The following is an 18,427-nucleotide window of genomic DNA, read 5'->3' as shown; positions in this document are numbered from 1 at the left end:
TTTCTATATAATCGACATGCACAATATATCAAATAAATTTTGAAAAAATATTTTAATGTATTATGTTATTGTATATATATATGTATATATTGCAAAGTGTAGACATTGACGTAACATATGTTTAATTAAAAATATTTTCATTTGCACAGAGATAAAAAATATTTGAGTAGAGAATTGCGTATCATATGTTTGCACAAACATGTATATCTTACATTAAATAATAAATTTCCACGGTGAATATATAACGCATTATTTGTGTTGTGTATTGGAATTTTTTTTTCTAATGTATGTGCACACTTTGCACTTTTTTATGGCATCAGATTCTTTTAATATATTAATAATCTAATTGAGTTATATTGTTTATGCGTGTGTGTACATATATATATATATTTATTTGATTTATATTTACGTGAGAATGGCTCACATCAAGTATACTTAACTCAAAAAATACGAAAGATATGTGGAAAAATATTTGAGACAAAAATAGAATAGTTTCGAGGAAGATGTTCACTGTTGTTTTTTTTTCTACGTGGAAGTGCGGAAAAATACAAAAATCACTTTTTCTAATAGAATTATATAATTTTTTTTTTACATAAACCGTAAATCCGAAAACCAATACTTTAAAGATATTTTATATACATGAAATATCAAACATTTCGTAAACGATTAATTTTTTAATTGTACCTCAACACTTATAAGATGAATCATACAAAAATTTATGTAAAGAATCTCTATCTTAATACTTTATATGTAAAATAATTAGAGAAATCATATTATGCAAAAAAATCATAATTTTTCTCCATTTAAAAAGGAGGTGACTTTCATATCTTTTTGGCACCTCCTTTTCCACCTAAAAAAAATAACTTGACCAAAATATACGTCCCCTTTGAAACTATATCACTTTTGTCTATAATTTTTTCCCGTACCTTTTATATCTTCTGAAATACTGATTTGTCACTTTACGTAAGTCACGCTATATATACACAAAACGTTAGTTTTTGTAAACAATATACAATATAGATCGTGAAAATATTGCAGAATGAATTATGAAACAAACAAGAAAAAGTAATTCACACGCACATATATATATATATACACATACACAATTTTGTGTTCTAATATGTACATACTTTATGATATATATATTTAAGGTGTCCCTTACATTTTTTTCCTCATATATTAAAATAATTGTCTTAGATTTTTTTTGCCGAATTAGATTTAGCATACATATATCGATATATATTCATTAAGGACAGACATTCTTTTATTTTTCCGTTCTTTCATGCACTGTGAAAAGAATAAAAGTTAATTTTAATTGATAAAAACTTTTGCAAAAAAGAAAAAGAAAGAAATTGAAATAGAAAAGTTACTATATTTGTATTTGTAAACGGATAACTTTTATTCTTTTGACCATGCATGAAAGATTATAGACCATTGTTTTAATAATGTTTATTGTAGTACTAGTTTGTATAAATACAAAAATAGATTATAAAATGCTGGTGTTAATACGTACAATGAGGTATTATATTATTAAGGAGTCCACGGTAAGTATATAAAAGAATCCGTGAGATTCGTGAAATTAATTACAAGGTTGAAAGTTGTAAATAAGGAGATATGTATGTAACAAGGAATGGGAAGTTACTTTTTGAAAGTAATGCATTACTGTGTGTTACTTATCGACGAGATACTATTAAAGATGCTCGGCCCTAGGAAAATTTTCGTGACTATCAATGTAATCCTGGGAACTCAGGGATAATTGAAGAATGACATTATCAACAAGTAATAAAAATTTGCGATTATTAACATAAATATTTTAGTAATATATATTATTGATTTTTTATTATATAAATACTGTATAAATAAGTATGCATACTTTTAATTCTATAATATCTTATATATTGCTGAAAAATTACAATTTTTTTCTGCATTTATCATCTATACTGATACTCAAACTCGGACGATAACGTTAAAATCACAGTTTTTAATAAAAATCGAGTTAATTTTAAATATATCTATATACATGTCTACGAAACTAATAAATTATAAAATTAGTATGTATCAGTTTATTATTTAAATTGTAACAGTCACGCGAATTTCCATAAAAGCCGAGCATCTTTAATAGTATCGATGTGTTACTTGTTATCATAAAAAGTAAAGATTCGTTACTTTTCCGTTACTTTTTTAATATTAAAACAAGATTAGTCTAAAAAGTTTTACATTTTTTTGTTTAAATACTAATAAAGATAATAAACAATAATGACACCAAACCGATATGTAAAAACTAAGAAGGAAAAATTCTTTTTCGGTTCGTGAAGAGTTTTGTTACATAATAAGATTCTAGAGTGAATTTATATATATACATATCCAGGTATACAAGTCACATACCGATTAAAATTTCGATCTTAAAACACAATCCGGCTAAAGTGATATTTTTCATAATAAATTTTGTAACACATGGCATCATTTTTGTTAAACTTAAAGATTAATAACTAAAGTTCTTTCTTATGTATTATAATAAAGTGTTAAACTTAGTGATCTGTTTAGAGCATTTTTAAGACGTCATAAACCAATCACAGAACCGTATTAGAGAACCTTAAGATATTATCTACTTTAAAAATCTTGAAGTAAAAACGAATAATGAATACCAATCACAGATTGAAGAACAAATATATTTATTAAAAAATTATATTTAAAATGAGTTCAAAATATAAAAAGTAACGATAAAAGTAACTAAAATTTGTTATTGTTACAAAAAATGTAACTACGTTATAGTTATCAAAAAAAGTAACGCCGTTACCAGTTCGTTATTAAAAAAAGTAACTTGTAATAGTAACTCTATAAAAAAAAAAGAGAGTAACTCGTAATAGTAATGGCATTACAAATATAGCGTTATTTTCATTCTCTGGTATATAATATATCGATCTGATTCATTTTGTGTAAAAATAAATATGTAAAAACGTGTAAATATCTATAGTATAGTGTCCCACATTTACAATAAACATTTAATAATAATAAGAGAATTATATATAATTCTAATCGTATCTATATAGAAAAACCAGTTACATATTTTGATCAATATGCATATTTTTTTAAGAATGTGAAAATGTTCTTAATTAAAAGTGACATTTTTAAAGTATTGACTATTTAATATCATATAAAAATAAGCTCGAAAAATTTCAACTTGTTATTATATGATACTAAACTGTCCGATAATTTAAAACTATGCATAAATTTTGATTCACTTCGGATACAACCATATTCTTTAAGTGTATAAGATAGCTATAATTTGCCTGCAAGCTGCTAATATTGAAGATTATACTTCGCCTTGTGCCTTTAAATATTCTTCTGTATGATTACTTTTTACATAGGATGGACCAAGTTCCGCAATTATAAAATTCGTAAAACTTTTATCGCGTCAATTGTTACTGATAATTTCTTGATGAATTTGGAGTTAATTGATGCACAGCGTAAATTTGATACGAGGACATCAGTTAATGTATTTTATTTTCAATATTTTATAATTATGTCTATCATTAAACTTTTGTTATAGGAAAATTATCTTTAAATTAAGTCCATTGACAGAGTTGATAACTATCTAGTATATTAAATATATATATATTTTTTTCTTTTACATCACGTGCAAATACTTTTTTATTTATGTTATTGTATCTAAATTTTTTATCCATTATTTTCACAATTGTACTTCAAATTTGTAAATATATTAATTTATGCATTAATATTATTTTTTCTTTTGTTCATCTAAATACTTTTTTAATATAACTAATAATAAAACTTAAAAAGTGCATAAACACGTGTTTTTTTGCAAAAAATTTTAAATCATTCAAATAAATTAATGTTAATATGTTATATCCAGATATTTGCATTATATAATATACAGTTGCAGATTTTTTTAATTAATAGCAAAATAAATTTAAAATATTTCTATAAAATATAATGTCCAAAAGGATAATATATAAATGATATATGCATATATATATATATATTAATTTTTAAATTAATTACGGTTTATTTAACCTACAATTAAGTTTCCATAAATATATGTTATATCTTACAATTTTTATTATATATATAATTAAATCTATTTTTATATAAGGTACAAATTTAGTAATAATATATCATAATACATATTATTCTTTTGAGGCTTTCTAAATGTGTCTCATAGAAATATTTTAAATTATTATAAAAGATTAATACTTTCGCGTCAAAAAATATAATCACATTTTGTACAAAACGATGTTTTGCATGAAGATAAAATAAATCACTAAAATATTAAATAGACCTTCTATGTATAAGAAAATTTTTAAAAAATAGAAATTTTACAGTAATAAATGAGAATTGGACGTCAATTATGTATAGTGAGATTATACTTTACATAATACATATCTGCCCTTTTTTACTAAGATATGCTATGTTAAATATATATTATACGCGTTATTGTCAAAATATAAAACTACTTCCTAATGGCATGAGGCTTGATGCAAGATGTGAAAGAAGAAATGGTATAATTACAAAACGCTGCCCATCAATGTGAATTTTTATTTTCATCTACTAAACTCTGGAAGTGGCTTGGCTATTCCTTCACTATAGGCTTTATGGACTGCTTCACACACAAATCTATATTGACTCTGAAAGAAATAACACATAAACAGAACGGTATATTAGATTATCTAAATAGATATTAAGTAGTAACAATAAATAAGACTTACAGCATTCTGTATCATCATTGCTCTTTGATCTCTCATAGAGCGTACAATATCTAATGGATATACTGGTTGATTAGCTTCAATTAAACACAATGCAGTTTCCATTAAAACTAATACACCGGTTCGTCCTATTCCAGCAGAACAATGCACAACCGCAGGTTCAACTATTCCAGTACGAGCTGCTCTAACACGTTCTGTAAACATAGTAAATTGTCGCCAATCACTGGGCACTCCGTGATCGGGCCAGCTGCAATACTGCATATGTGTTATGTCTCTTTCTTCTCCAGTCTACAAAGAAATATGTGAAAAAAGTATACATTATAATATTAAGCATATAAATATAAAAAACGTATTACAATATTATCAGGTATTCTCTCATCAGATATTATCTCATGTATTAAAAAGTGCAATAAATTGTGATAATATTAGAGAAAACTTTACTCACATTAACATCGCGAAGTATGAATTCTCTAAAAATAAATGTATCTTCGACATTTTCTGCAGTTGATGTAAGCGTGAGATTTCTTAATGTAAGAGTCTCGTTATATGCCGGCCAATATTGATGACATTTTGCTCGACCACGTTCAACTAAGGTTGTGAGCATTACGACAAGTGTACTACCCGCTTCTAAAACCATTTGCCAAAAGTCGGCAACGGTGGAAGACAAGGGACCCTGTGTAGCAATATATCTATTAATAATGCCTGAACCTGGTATTTCCATATTTACGTAATTGGCATTGATGTAATCTCCATTCGCAGATCTCATCAAAATTACTCGAGTAACATCATCTATAAAAAAAAAAATATATATATATATACATATTACATACAAATTATTTCAACAGCTATTCTATCCTAAATGAATTTTTTTTTAATAACTTATTAATATAATAAATATAATTCTTTTTATAGAGGAAACTTCAACTTACACGGCGAAATATCCCGATAGCGATTTTTTGATTGATTTTCTGGTTTTTTCGATTCAAGTGACGTAAGTTCTGGATTCTTCCTGTATAACTGTTCATATTGCGCGATAAGAGCACCGCTTGCTAGACCGTCCGCAAGCAGTAACATAGATTGAGCCAGTGCATCAGATCCAATAGCTGCATGAGGCGCATCAGGTACATACCTTCCAATTCATTATAATAAATTATATTTAACAATATTCAATACATACAATTATATAGAAAAACATCTACAACTTAGAGTTACATACCTATAAGGCGGTTCTTCTTCGGACGTCTCGTCAGTGCCAGCCAATGCATTATACAAAGCATTAGGTCTGACAGTTAAAGTAAGTTCACCAGATCCACGATCGCGCGATTGCCGTATTAAATTTACTACGCGTTCATGCAATAAACCACTCACATCAATTCCATTAATATAAACAACCTGTAAAAAGAAATTGTATTTTACGATACATAAAAAAGAAATATCACATAGACTATTGATACGAATAAAAGCATGTATTAAATGATTAAGTACTTGATCTCCTTCATTTAATTTTGGATAACAACGATCAGCGGGTGTATTTGGTGCTACTCGCGATACTAAGATTGGCATATCCAAATCTAATCCACCTTTTACATTAAAACCAAAACGACCTTGTTCATCTGGCGTTAAAGATATGGTTACTAAACCGTCTTCTAATATCTAAAATAACAAAAATATGTTTTGAATATCTTTACTTTTACTTTTTTTATTAGTTATTATGTGTATTTTTGATAGATATACGTACTTGTGGAGCTGGTGAACTAGTAGGTTCGCTATAGTCTGGTAAATCGTAAATATTTCTTTCAGCAGTTGTATCATCGTCTGCATAACTGAACACTCGAGAGCCTAACGCTGGTGAAAATGCTCCACCTCGTGTATAGCTTCCTGTTATTTCTTCCCTCAAAGATAAAAAACCACCCTCACTATAAGAGGAGATAAATAAAACTAAAAGTGCTAAATAAAAATTAACGTTAACTATATAATTATAATCAATAAAATATAACATAAAAAAATTGTATTGCATATTACAAAATAATTTTTTTAATATGAATTTTGTAAACAAGCGACACACGCGCGCACGCGCGATTGAAGATATTAAGGAAAGTGGCAAATATGAGTACAGCATGATAATTGACACGTGGATTAAATAATAATTTAATTAATTAATGCAATCTGTAATGTGTGTGTGTGTGTGTTATTTTATGTTACAAACCGAAATTTTTAAATGTTGATCTGGAGAAGGTATTTGTGCTTTAAATCTATATAAAAAAATGTTACAGATTAATTTTTTCTTCTTCTAGTAAAACATATGTTCATTAACATTGTTCCTTTATAGCCATGTTTTTAATGACATTCTAACAAGGATCTTTCATCTTTAGGTCTATATAATAGGATATTAATGGCATTTTAATTTCAATCGCCAACTGTTAGCTGAAGATTACTCCAAGAAGAGTCGAAACGACGATCAAATAATTATATCTACTTAATTTTATTTATAATTATTTATTATTTTATTCGCACAACAATTACTACGCAATACTTATTTGCCAGTTTCTTTTTTAATGTTTAAATTTTGTAATTAAAATTTTAATCGTTTCCTTAGTCTTATCTTCTTGCCTGGTATTTATGTACAATTAAGAGAAAAGTAATTATAGTTATATAACTGTAACTGTGGAATATTTTCTCTTCAATATTATAAATAAATATTATTATATGTAACTAACTCGTCACTTGGGTTTCCTTCACCCCATGCTTGACGAGGTTCACGAGCACCGAGAGATTGAACCTTATTGTCATAAGATCGTGGAGGTCTCCCAGAAGATATTGCCAATTTTCCTTTGTCGTCAGTAACAGATGCAGTTGCAATAGTATGAGCAATTTTTTTACTAGGTGACCTAAATATTAAAAATGTTCCAAGAAAAATCCTTACAAAATATTAATTTTACAATTCAACTACTATAAATTGTCATAATTACCGTATAAATGTCCTTTCCACACGTGCTCTGTGCTTTCCATCTTCAACTGTTTGAAATTCTGTACGTCCTGAATATGTAAATCTACTACTTAAAGTAAGGGGAAATCGTTTTGGTCGCATTTTTGGGCTATGAAGTCTAAAGAATGTATGGTGCTCAACACAAGCTTTCCATAGATTTTTAGAACTACGATAAGTTTGCATGTTAAAACCTAATAATGTGTCATAGTTTTCAGACTGCAACATAAATTAGTTAATTCACAAAAAAGTAATAAAAACATACATATTAAATTAATGAATTAAATAAAATAATAAAACCCACTTGTTCTCGTCGAAGTTGTATAAAAAATTGTTTTCTTTTAAAAGAGATTTTAACTATTTTTGACCATGAAAATACGTTGATTTTAATGCCATTCTGAAATACAACCAGGCCAATCGATGTAACACCTAACTGTATTTCTTTATTTGTAGAATCCTAAAAGACAAATAAAGTATATACGTTAATTTTATTTTTAAAAAGTACTTTTCAATTATCTAGTATATTCTATACCCTTGCTTTATGTAATTCCACTCCATACATATCTAAACGCTTTGCATGATCTAAAAAATTAAATTCGGCATCAGCTGGCAATTGTCCCCTATGAATAAAAAAAAATACATTTAATATTAAAGTAAATTATAAGATTTATTATTAAATATTAGATATAAAAATGTACAAACTTGTGCAGTTTATGTAGCTCTGATATCTTCTTTTCCATTTCTTCTGTTTGTCCAGGTATTAATTGCAATTGTGAAAGATAGCCTGGTCCATGTTCCTCTGGATGATAATCTCCTAACTCCGCTATATATGCAACATACAAAAATACAATGTATTAACTCGTTTTATTAATTTATATTCAATATTAAGACTAAAATTATTTAAATTTATTCTATTATTTTTAATATAAACTTACACTGAACTGTATAACTAGCAATTAAACAAGCTGTACTAGAGGGCAATTGAAGTTTTCCTTGAAGAATATCTCTACGTATTTGTAAATAAAATTGATATCTGGTATATTCTTCTTGCAGTTTACTAGGATCGGATACATAAAATTTTACTCTAAAAAAGAAATGTCCACCTGAAACAAATAAATATATATTATATATTATATACTATATAACACATGTAGATAATTAACTAGAAAATATATATATTTAGTTTTCATATAATTATATATATTTTGTTAAAGATATAGGATCTTTACCCTTACTTCTTATTTGCTTTTTCACAGGTTTAGAGGGATCCAGCCACCTCTAGAAATATTTATATATTAATGATTAATTTTTTTTCATTTACACTAATATATAAAATTTATATATTTTAAATAATATTTTGAGAAAGAACAGGTATGTAATAAAATAATTTTTTTAAAGATATGTTACCATTATATCAGATGTAGGTATAGTTGTGCTAACTCCATTTTCAGCATATTGTAAACCAAAATAATCCTTTTCAATAAGTTCTAAATGTTGAAACACCAAATCTAATAAAACTTGTCCTTTTGCTCGTTTCTATAATATACATTTGTTTATTAATATATATTTATTTTTATTACATTTAATTGTTACATCTCTTACATGAAAGAATGTTATGGACTTACATCTAATTGAAATGTATGCTGTGTATCATCTAGAAAAGTAACAGTGGCTGATAAAGATTTTAGTCTGCGATTTCTTGCTAATTCAGCACCACGAACGTGGTAGCTCCCACTGGAGCCACTAAGTGCTCTGCGTGATACACTTTCAATCATCTCAAATATATGAAGGCGTGTCAACCACCTTCTCGACACCACCTCTCTGCTATGCTGACCACCTTTGAAAATTAAATGGAACATTATATAATATATCAAAATTTATCAAAAAAATTACATAAGGATTCGTTAGCAATTATTGTATTTAATGCTCTAATCAATTTGTGAAGAATCCTATATACATATACTTATATATATTTGATCTTTTTATTTTATAAAATAAATATAATTTGCTCGTATATACATTTTACAAACATACATAAATAGAAAAAAAATGTTATATTGAAATTGTTATATATATATGCTTAAAAATAATACAAACAAAAATAATACAAATTTAATTATACCAAAGGTTAAAAATTAGTATCTACATATATAATTAAGTTGAAATAAATAAAACAGCACACACAATAATTTTACATATATATGTTTCAGTGATACACTTACAAGTATATAAGCTATTATATATCATTCTCCATTAAAATATACTAAAATCTGCTGATTATTAGTAATAAAGAATTGTAAAGGTACAGCTGTTTCTTGCATTTAATAAATTCATTAATAAATATATTGTTAAATATAAATAAATAAAAAATTTTGTTAAAAGTGTATATCATACGGAAAATCTATTTTTTAGCTGTGTTTTATAAAATTATTATCATTTTTTCAAAATTACTTACATACCTACATTTCTTTCTTCTATTTTTAAATAAATCTATGTATGTGACAATTGAAATATAAGAAAGTACAGCTAAAACAAGATAGATTTTCTTGCAACAATAGTCTTGTGTTAGTACTTCAAAAACACAGATATGAAAATATAGTTACATTTTAGAAATGTCATTAAAAAACAAATTTATCTCAATATTTATATCAACATAAGTTATATATTTAATACATTTCTGTTTTACAAGTTAAGAACAATTTATTAATTAGCACTTCAAACCACAAATAGATACAAAAGTATAATTACATTCCAGAGATGTCATTAAAAGCAAGTTTACCAAGATTTTTCAATAATCCAACATGAGTTACATAATCAAATTGTCAGAGTAATGTAGAAGAGAACGGGAATATTCTGAAAATAGTTTATACAAAAAAGAAAGAGTAATACTGCCGACTAACTGCTATCGCACAATTGGATTCTGCAAATTTTTCCAAGGCTAGGGCATTAATATTGACAAATACATTTACATATTTATATATAATTATTACAAATGAAAAAAATACCAACATAAGATTATTGGAACAGTGTATAAACGATATCATTAAGAGATACATCATTGTACTGTCAACATGCAAAATCATTCCTCAATCAGACATATGATTACAGTCAGGGTAAAATACTTGACATAATTTGATTTAGAGAGATACGGCGAATTATAACCCCACTAAATACAATATATAGATTTACTCACATTCATGATACGAGCGACACGTTTTACTTGCGATTGCCGTAAAACCCTGTACACAGGATTCGATAAATTGTTCCAAGCGTACATACGAGCCCGGGAGCCGCACTTCCCTCAGAATAGCATTGGACTCTCGGGCGAGATGTGTACAGGCTCCTTTTCATAATTGTGCCGATCCAAGCACAGTCCACTCCAAGTGGATGTGTAATATCATATTGATGCGGCAAAGCAACAGTTCATCACACATTTCCTCACACGAAATACGCAACCTCTCACGACGCCCTGCCGACAATTTCTAATTTACCACTTTCCACGACTCCGTTTCTCCCATTTTTGCCGCAATTCTTACCAACATACCTCTATAAGGCAAACCTGGTAAACGATCGGTTCGGTGAGATTGGCAATCGGAGTAATTGGACGCACGAGGCAACGACGTTCAATCAATCATATGTATAAAAGCATTCCGCGAGCAGGGCTTACAAAAATATATGCGCATATATATGCGAGATCTATTCAGGTGCAGCATATGTATACATGTATATATACACATGCATGCATACGTATGTGCATAAAATGAAAGCTAAATAGTGCACATGAAACAGTCGTATTTTGCGAGTTTTGTCGTGTAACGAAGGTTCTAATTGGTTCTAATCAGTCCTTCACATCCCGATTACGCGAGACATTTGATGGCTAGGAAAAAAACGCGCTTGCACACGTGTGTGGGGTGTATTTATTTGCGTGTATTGCATGCTTAATGCGTGCATACATATATGACATATGTCGGACGCATGCACGGGTATATATATGCGCGCGTAGCAGAAAGAACTCAAGCGAAACGGACGAATGGTAGGTTCGTTCGTTTTATTTATTAGGTCTATTCGCTGAACAGATTTGCTTGAAATCCTCACAAAATTTTTGAACGGAAAATAGAGATAGATATCTAATTTACGCGTTAAAAAGAGAGAAAGCGAAGACACTGAGTGCAAAAAGTGCAAGCAACGCGAACAGATCTATTGTAAACTAGGGCTTATGGCGATGGAAACGAGGCCTGAAGATGCGTTCCAATTAACGCTCACCACGCTCATGAAATCATTCCATCCTTATTTATCAAATATTAAACAAGAAAAAACGATGCTTGCGAGCATTGCGAGCGTTGTCACTTCCCCATGACAATCGGAGTTTCGGAAAGAACGGAATCTCGGAAAAGTCATACGACCAATCAGAATCATTTAAGTGCAGCACGTTATACAAATGAATGATTCCGATTGGTCGTATTATTTTTCCGAAATTCCATATATATATATATATATATGGTACGAGTATTTAATTAATCACAACTTTGTTGCATATTGTATCAATTCAGTATATCATTCTTTAATTATTGATGAAATACTGCGCCATGAGCATGAGTATTGTAACCATGTTCTAGCCAATCAACGCCTCGCTTTGATGAAACTGCGCGGGATGCGTTTCGTGAGCAAGGCGTCCCGATCTCCCGATTCGCGGCATCGCAGCGTTGCATGTTGCGTGTTTGGTTATAAATCCCGCCATCTCCGTGCTTGCACTGCTTGCAGTCGCATGAGCTTACGGTCGATCTTTGTTACTTCATCGGTTGAATTCGCGAAATAAAAGTCGGTCTGTATACCGGCGCGCAAATTGGCTCAAATCACAAAGAACCGAAACGGAAGATGTGATAACGCTGAGGATATCTGCGCGTCTAATGAATGTTTTGTTTCCTCGGCCACTTACGACGCAAGCGTTGATTATAATTTCGTCTTAGAACGAGAAGGCTCTCAGCCGCGTGAGTAAAAATCCAAACCACGCCGAACCATGGCAAACGTGTCTCTCGACAAGGATATGTTTTTTCGGCGCATAACGCGCCTGTATGCTGCGTGGAAGGTAAGCTTGCCGGAAATTGCATGCTTTTTGATCCCGGTGAGCGAAATTATTGCGTATTATTATACAATCTTTTACTTTCCGTAGGATGGGGAAGTCGGCACCGATGACAGTTTTAGTAAAATGGATTGTCTTGTTTCTGCCGTTGGAACTGATGAAGATATCGTTTACAGCAAGTCCATAGCATTGCAGGTACATGTGTATTAAAATCAGAAATTTTTTTCCTAAGGACTCACTACAAGTATCTTATCACAAAGATGGAGTATATGTGTCAATTTCGCTTCAATTCTATGAACCTAATATTAGAAATTTGTTTAAGATCTTTGATAGAGAAAGACATAACAAGTGACATTAGAACAATTCGATCGTTGAGATATCAGAGTGGTTTCTAGTGTGGTGAACATAAAATTTTAAGTTGAAAATTTTTATTTTTGTAGTACCTTTTATACTTTTTATAAGATTATTTGTTAAAAAAAGATTATATAATGAAACGTACCTTGTATTTCTCGAAAATGATTTTCTGTATGTTATATTTTATTATGTTACATTTTATTATGTTTCATTATATTATGTTTATTGAAGATATATATTAATAAGTATTAATTTATTGCAAATGGTTAATGTAATAAAACTGTTTATTGAGCAAAAAATAAATTGAAAGTTTCTCTATGTTTGAACACGTTTTGTTTTAGACATGGCTGCTCAGTTATGAACTCACGGATACTATAATGATATTGACGGAAGAGTCTATCAATTTCTTGGCCAGTAAAAAGAAGATTGAATTTCTAAGAAAGGTGGAAAACCAGAATACCGATGATACAGGAGTACCACCTGTGAAATTATTTGTCAGAGACAGAGTATGTATATTGCTTAATTTACATAAGAATAATTTTATTATTAAATGTACATTGATAGAATGTTAATTAATACTTGAATATCTTTTTATAGAGTGATGAAGACAAGGCAAATTTTGCAAAACTCATTGAAGTGATAAAGCAAAGTAAAAAAGGCAAAACTTTGGGAGTGTTTTCTAAAGAAAATTATCCAGGTGCTTTTATGGATGCCTGGAGAGCTACTTTAAAGAATGAATCATTTGATACGGTAAGCAGGCATAAATTATAGAAAATTTATATAGTTGAATACAGACTTAAGTTAAAAAAATATTTGTATTTATATAATTCATATAGGTTGACATAAGTGCTGCAGCTGCTTATGTTATGTGTCCAAAAGAAGATAGTGAGATAATCACTATAAAGAAAGCTTGTCTGATATCAGTAGATGTTTTCACCAAGTATCTTAAAGATCAAATAATGGAAATCATAGATTCGGACAAGGTATATTTTCTTCAGTTGTATGACATTTTAGCCATATATGGAAAGGAATGTCGATAAAAACATTACAATTGAGTATCTTATGTATGATTTCAGAAAGTTAAACACTCAAAGCTAGCAGAAAGTGTAGATACAGCTATCACAAATAAAAAGTATGTAACTGGAGTAGATATTACACAGGTAGATATGTGTTACCCAGCAATTATACAAAGTGGTGGAAATTATTCTCTTAAATTTAGCGCTGTTAGCGATAAAAACACCACTCTCCACTTTGGTGTTATTGTTTGCTCATTAGGAGCACGTTACAAAAGTTATTGTTCAAACATAGTAAGAACTCTGTTAGTCAATCCCACAAAAATAATTGAGGTATGTAAAAAAAAACATTTATATTACTTAAATCAGATTTCAGTGTTCTAATTTATAATGCATTTTGTTGTAGGAAAATTATAATTTTTTATTACAACTGGAAGAAGAAATTCTGAAAAAATTAGTTGCAGGAACAAAAATAAGTGAAGTGTATGAGGCTGGTATTAAATTTGTAAAAGATGAAAAACCAGAAATGTTAAATCATTTAACCAAAAATTTTGGATTTGCTATGGGTATTGAGTTTAAAGAAAGTTCTTTGCTATTGGGTCCAAAAATTCATGCAATAGCTAAGAAGGGCATGGTATTTAATGTTAACGTTGGTCTTTCAAACCTTAATAATCCAGATGCAATGGACAAAGAAGGTAAAACTTACGCCCTTTTCATAGGCGATACAGTTATAGTAAATGAAGGACAACCCGCTTCTAATTTAACACCATCAAAGAAGAAGGTAAAAAATATAGGTATATATGTGAAAGATGACGAAGATGAAGAAGAAGAGGGAAGTGGAAAAGAAAATGAACCAAAGCCAGAAATTCTAGGACGTGGAAAAAGAACTGCTGTAATAGAATCTAAATTGAGAACAGAGCACAGTTCGGAAGAGAAGAGAAAGCAGCATCAAAAAGAATTAGCTCAACAATTGAATGAAGTTGCTAAAGCTCGATTGGCCCAACAGTCTGGTGGTAAGGAACAAGAAAAGATACGTAAATCAACAGTATCTTATAAAAGCTTGAGTCATATGCCACGTGAGCCAGAAGTCAGAGAGTTGAAGTTGTTTGTGGATAAAAAGTACGAAACTGTGATTTTACCTGTTGCTGGTATTCCAGTACCATTCCACATATCAACAATTAAAAACATCTCACAGTCAGTAGAAGGAGATTATACGTATCTTAGAATAAACTTCTTTCACCCTGGTGCAACTATGGGACGAAATGAAGGTGGATCTTACCCTCAGCCTGATGCAACGTTTGTTAAGGAAGTAACATATCGAAGCACAAATACCAAAGAGCCTGGCGAGATCTCTGCACCATCATCAAATTTAAATACAGCCTTTAGATTGATTAAGGAAGTGCAAAAGAAGTTCAAAAATCGAGAAGCAGAAGAAAGAGAAAAGGAGGATCTTGTAAAACAAGATACTTTAATATTATCACAAAATAAGGGCAATCCAAAATTAAAAGATTTATATATTCGACCAAATATTGTTACAAAAAGAATGACTGGTGGTTTAGAAGCGCACACAAATGGATTCCGCTATACTTCCGTACGCGGTGATAAAGTAGATATTCTTTATAATAACATTAAAAACGCTTTCTTCCAACCGTGCGATGGTGAAATGATTATATTACTTCATTTTCATTTAAAAGTATGTATCATATGTTTATCTTATATTTTTTAAATATGTAAGAATTCTATTAATTTTTCACGAATGAATATTGCTACTTATATACATTAATATGTATATATTTATAAATATTTATGGTTTTTGTAGCATGCTATTATGTTTGGCAAGAAGAAACATGTAGATGTGCAGTTTTATACTGAAGTTGGAGAAATTACTACCGATTTAGGTAAACATCAGCATATGCACGATCGTGATGATCTTGCAGCTGAACAATCGGAACGAGAACTGAGACATAAATTAAAAACTGCTTTTAAAAGCTTCTGTGAAAAGGTGTGTATAAATTTTTATTAATTTATGTTTATTGATTTTATATATTTATTTCTTATATATATTATATTATTTAATGCGTAATGATACATGTCTGTATTGTATAAAGGTTGAAGGAATGACAAAGCAAGAGATAGAATTTGATACACCATTTCGGGACTTGGGATTTCCTGGTGCACCATTCAGGAGTACTGTCTTACTTCAACCAACTAGTGGATGTTTGGTTAATCTCACAGAATGGGTAATGCACTGCGATAAAACAAAATTAATATTTTAAGGTAAAGAGAATTACATTAATATGTTTGGGTTTAGCCTCCATTTGTCATTACCTTGGAAGATGTTGAATTGGTTCACTTTGAAAGAGTACAATTTCATCTAAAGAACTTCGATATGATCTTTGTTTTCAAAGATTATCATCGAAAGGTAGCGATGGTAAATGCCGTTCCTATGAATATGTTAGATCATGTCAAAGAATGGTTAAAGTAAGTCATATTATTTAATGAAAAGTGGACAATGTCTTGTCAATTTTATTATCTTTTATAATATAGACAGAACTTATGTAATTATTAAGTTTATAATTTCCTGTTTAGTTCGTGCGACATTCGATATTCAGAAGGTGTCCAGTCTTTGAATTGGACAAAAATTATGAAAACTATAACAGATGATCCTGAAGGATTCTTTGAAAGCGGAGGATGGACATTCCTGGATCCAGAAAGTGATGCTGAAAATGAAGAAGTCGATGATGAAGAAGAGGAAGAAGATGATGCGTATGAGGTTTGAGATTTAGATAAACAAGGAAATTCTTTAAATATGTAAGAGTGATACATATATTTTATTTATATTTAATGTATTTACAGCCATCTGATATGGAAAGTGAGGAAGAATCTGATGATGATTCTGAATATTCTGAAGCTTCTGAAGATTCTGATAGTGAAGGTACTTTATTCGAAATTATTGTATTTTTATACATTTGCTATTTTTATTTTTTAATTTATTTAATTTTTCTTATACTTTTTTTTTCCCAGAAGAAGAATTAGGTAGCTCTGAAGAATCAGGGAAAGATTGGTCAGATTTGGAAAGAGAAGCGGCCGAGGAGGACAAAGAAAGGGGCGATGATCGTTATCGTGACGATTACAGTTCTAGTAAAAAGAAGAAAGCGAACCGAAGACAATCTCCACCTTCAAAAGATAGGTATTGTATACACAGATATATTAAATATTTCAATGTTCTTACAATAAATGCTAACTTTAGGTATTCTTTGTTTCATATAAGACATAATTCTAAACACAAGAGTTCCACTAATTCAAAGAGTAAAAGTTCACCTAGTAAAGATAAACGATCAGACAAATATAGGTAAATATGATCCTTTATAGTTTACAAATAGCAGATATTCTCATGTAAAGTAAATTTTTTTTTTTCGCGAAATTATATCGAGTTTTGTACTTAATAATTAAAGAACGGATCGATCACGGAGTGGGGGCTCGCACAAGAAAGGGTCTCCTTCCAAATCATCCAAACACAGGTGATTACCGATAAGTTTTACATTTTTAATGTTGCTATAATTGAAATTTGTTTGTTTAGTCCCAAAAAGAGTGATAAACACGATAAGCATGTTAAAAGTAAGTCAACGCATTCTTCGTCCAGCAGTAAGAAACGTCCTCGTGAAAGGAGCTCAGAAAGAAGCGACAGAGGATCTAAGAGATCTAAGTAAGTAATAATTAATAAATGATAATAAGCATTTTTATAACATATTTATTTTTATAATAATACTTAGTTATATGTTTAATTATTAAATTTTTACAGGAAGTAAATTGCTAAGAGAAGATCTGCACATCGAGACAAGAGTACATACGAAATTACAGCAAATGGTGATTCCAAATAAAACTCTTAAACTATAACGATTTGTACGAATAGTACATTTTCTTGCATTAAACAGAATAGAAACGAATTAGCATTATACTTTTAATAATTATTTTTTATTGTTTGAATATTTTGCTTTCGTACACAGAGGATATATATAACTTCTTTTTTGTAATTCTCTTGCGTTTTTAACATTAAGTAGTTTTTAAGGTTAAATATAACTCATTCCACATTTCAGATTTTTTTATTCGATAATGTAAGAGTTGCATTACAAATATATATGTTTCTTCTAAGTTTTCTATGACACTTATAAGATAAAGACACATGAATTAATGAGATAAACTTGGAGTGTCTTTTTTTATCAAAAAGCGTTGCGTGAGAAAGTTACTTCATGGATTATCAATATTTTTGAAT

General features: G+C 29.4%; 2 protein-coding genes across 2 annotated transcripts; one reads left to right on the top strand and one right to left on the bottom strand.

The window, feature by feature from the left end:
- Positions 1-4,412: 4,412 nt before the first annotated feature.
- Ptpmeg (protein tyrosine phosphatase Meg) lies at positions 4,413-9,566 on the bottom strand. Its single transcript, XM_018549388.1, has 16 exons — positions 9,333-9,566; positions 9,115-9,243; positions 8,937-8,985; positions 8,643-8,810; positions 8,410-8,530; positions 8,240-8,327; positions 8,012-8,164; positions 7,694-7,926; positions 7,442-7,612; positions 6,463-6,640; positions 6,210-6,377; positions 5,941-6,116; positions 5,654-5,853; positions 5,170-5,513; positions 4,728-5,012; positions 4,413-4,646 (listed from the first exon to the last, which is right to left on the bottom strand). Exons 1-16 carry the CDS (start codon positions 9,564-9,566, stop codon positions 4,563-4,565), a joined length of 2,781 nt encoding a protein of 926 aa, XP_018404890.1. The 3' UTR covers positions 4,413-4,562.
- Positions 9,567-12,516: 2,950 nt separating this feature from the next.
- On the top strand, positions 12,517-17,864 carry dre4 (SPT16 homolog, facilitates chromatin remodeling subunit dre4). The gene is made up of 16 exons (XM_018549424.1): positions 12,517-12,793; positions 12,878-12,982; positions 13,483-13,647; positions 13,739-13,891; positions 13,978-14,124; positions 14,218-14,487; positions 14,561-15,847; positions 15,974-16,156; positions 16,263-16,394; positions 16,466-16,635; positions 16,744-16,927; positions 17,011-17,089; positions 17,179-17,344; positions 17,426-17,506; positions 17,610-17,675; positions 17,735-17,864. Exons 1-16 carry the CDS (start codon positions 12,725-12,727, stop codon positions 17,862-17,864), a joined length of 3,387 nt encoding a protein of 1,128 aa, XP_018404926.1. The 5' UTR covers positions 12,517-12,724.
- Positions 17,865-18,427: the final 563 nt, after the last annotated feature.

The sequence above is a fragment of the Cyphomyrmex costatus genome, unplaced genomic scaffold (assembly GCF_001594065.2).
Source record: "Cyphomyrmex costatus isolate MS0001 unplaced genomic scaffold, Ccosl1.0 scaffold815, whole genome shotgun sequence".
In the NCBI taxonomy this organism is placed as follows: Eukaryota; Metazoa; Arthropoda; class Insecta; order Hymenoptera; family Formicidae; genus Cyphomyrmex; species Cyphomyrmex costatus.
The sequence above is the reverse complement of the archived record's forward strand: the minus strand, read 5'-3'. Positions and strand labels throughout refer to the sequence as shown.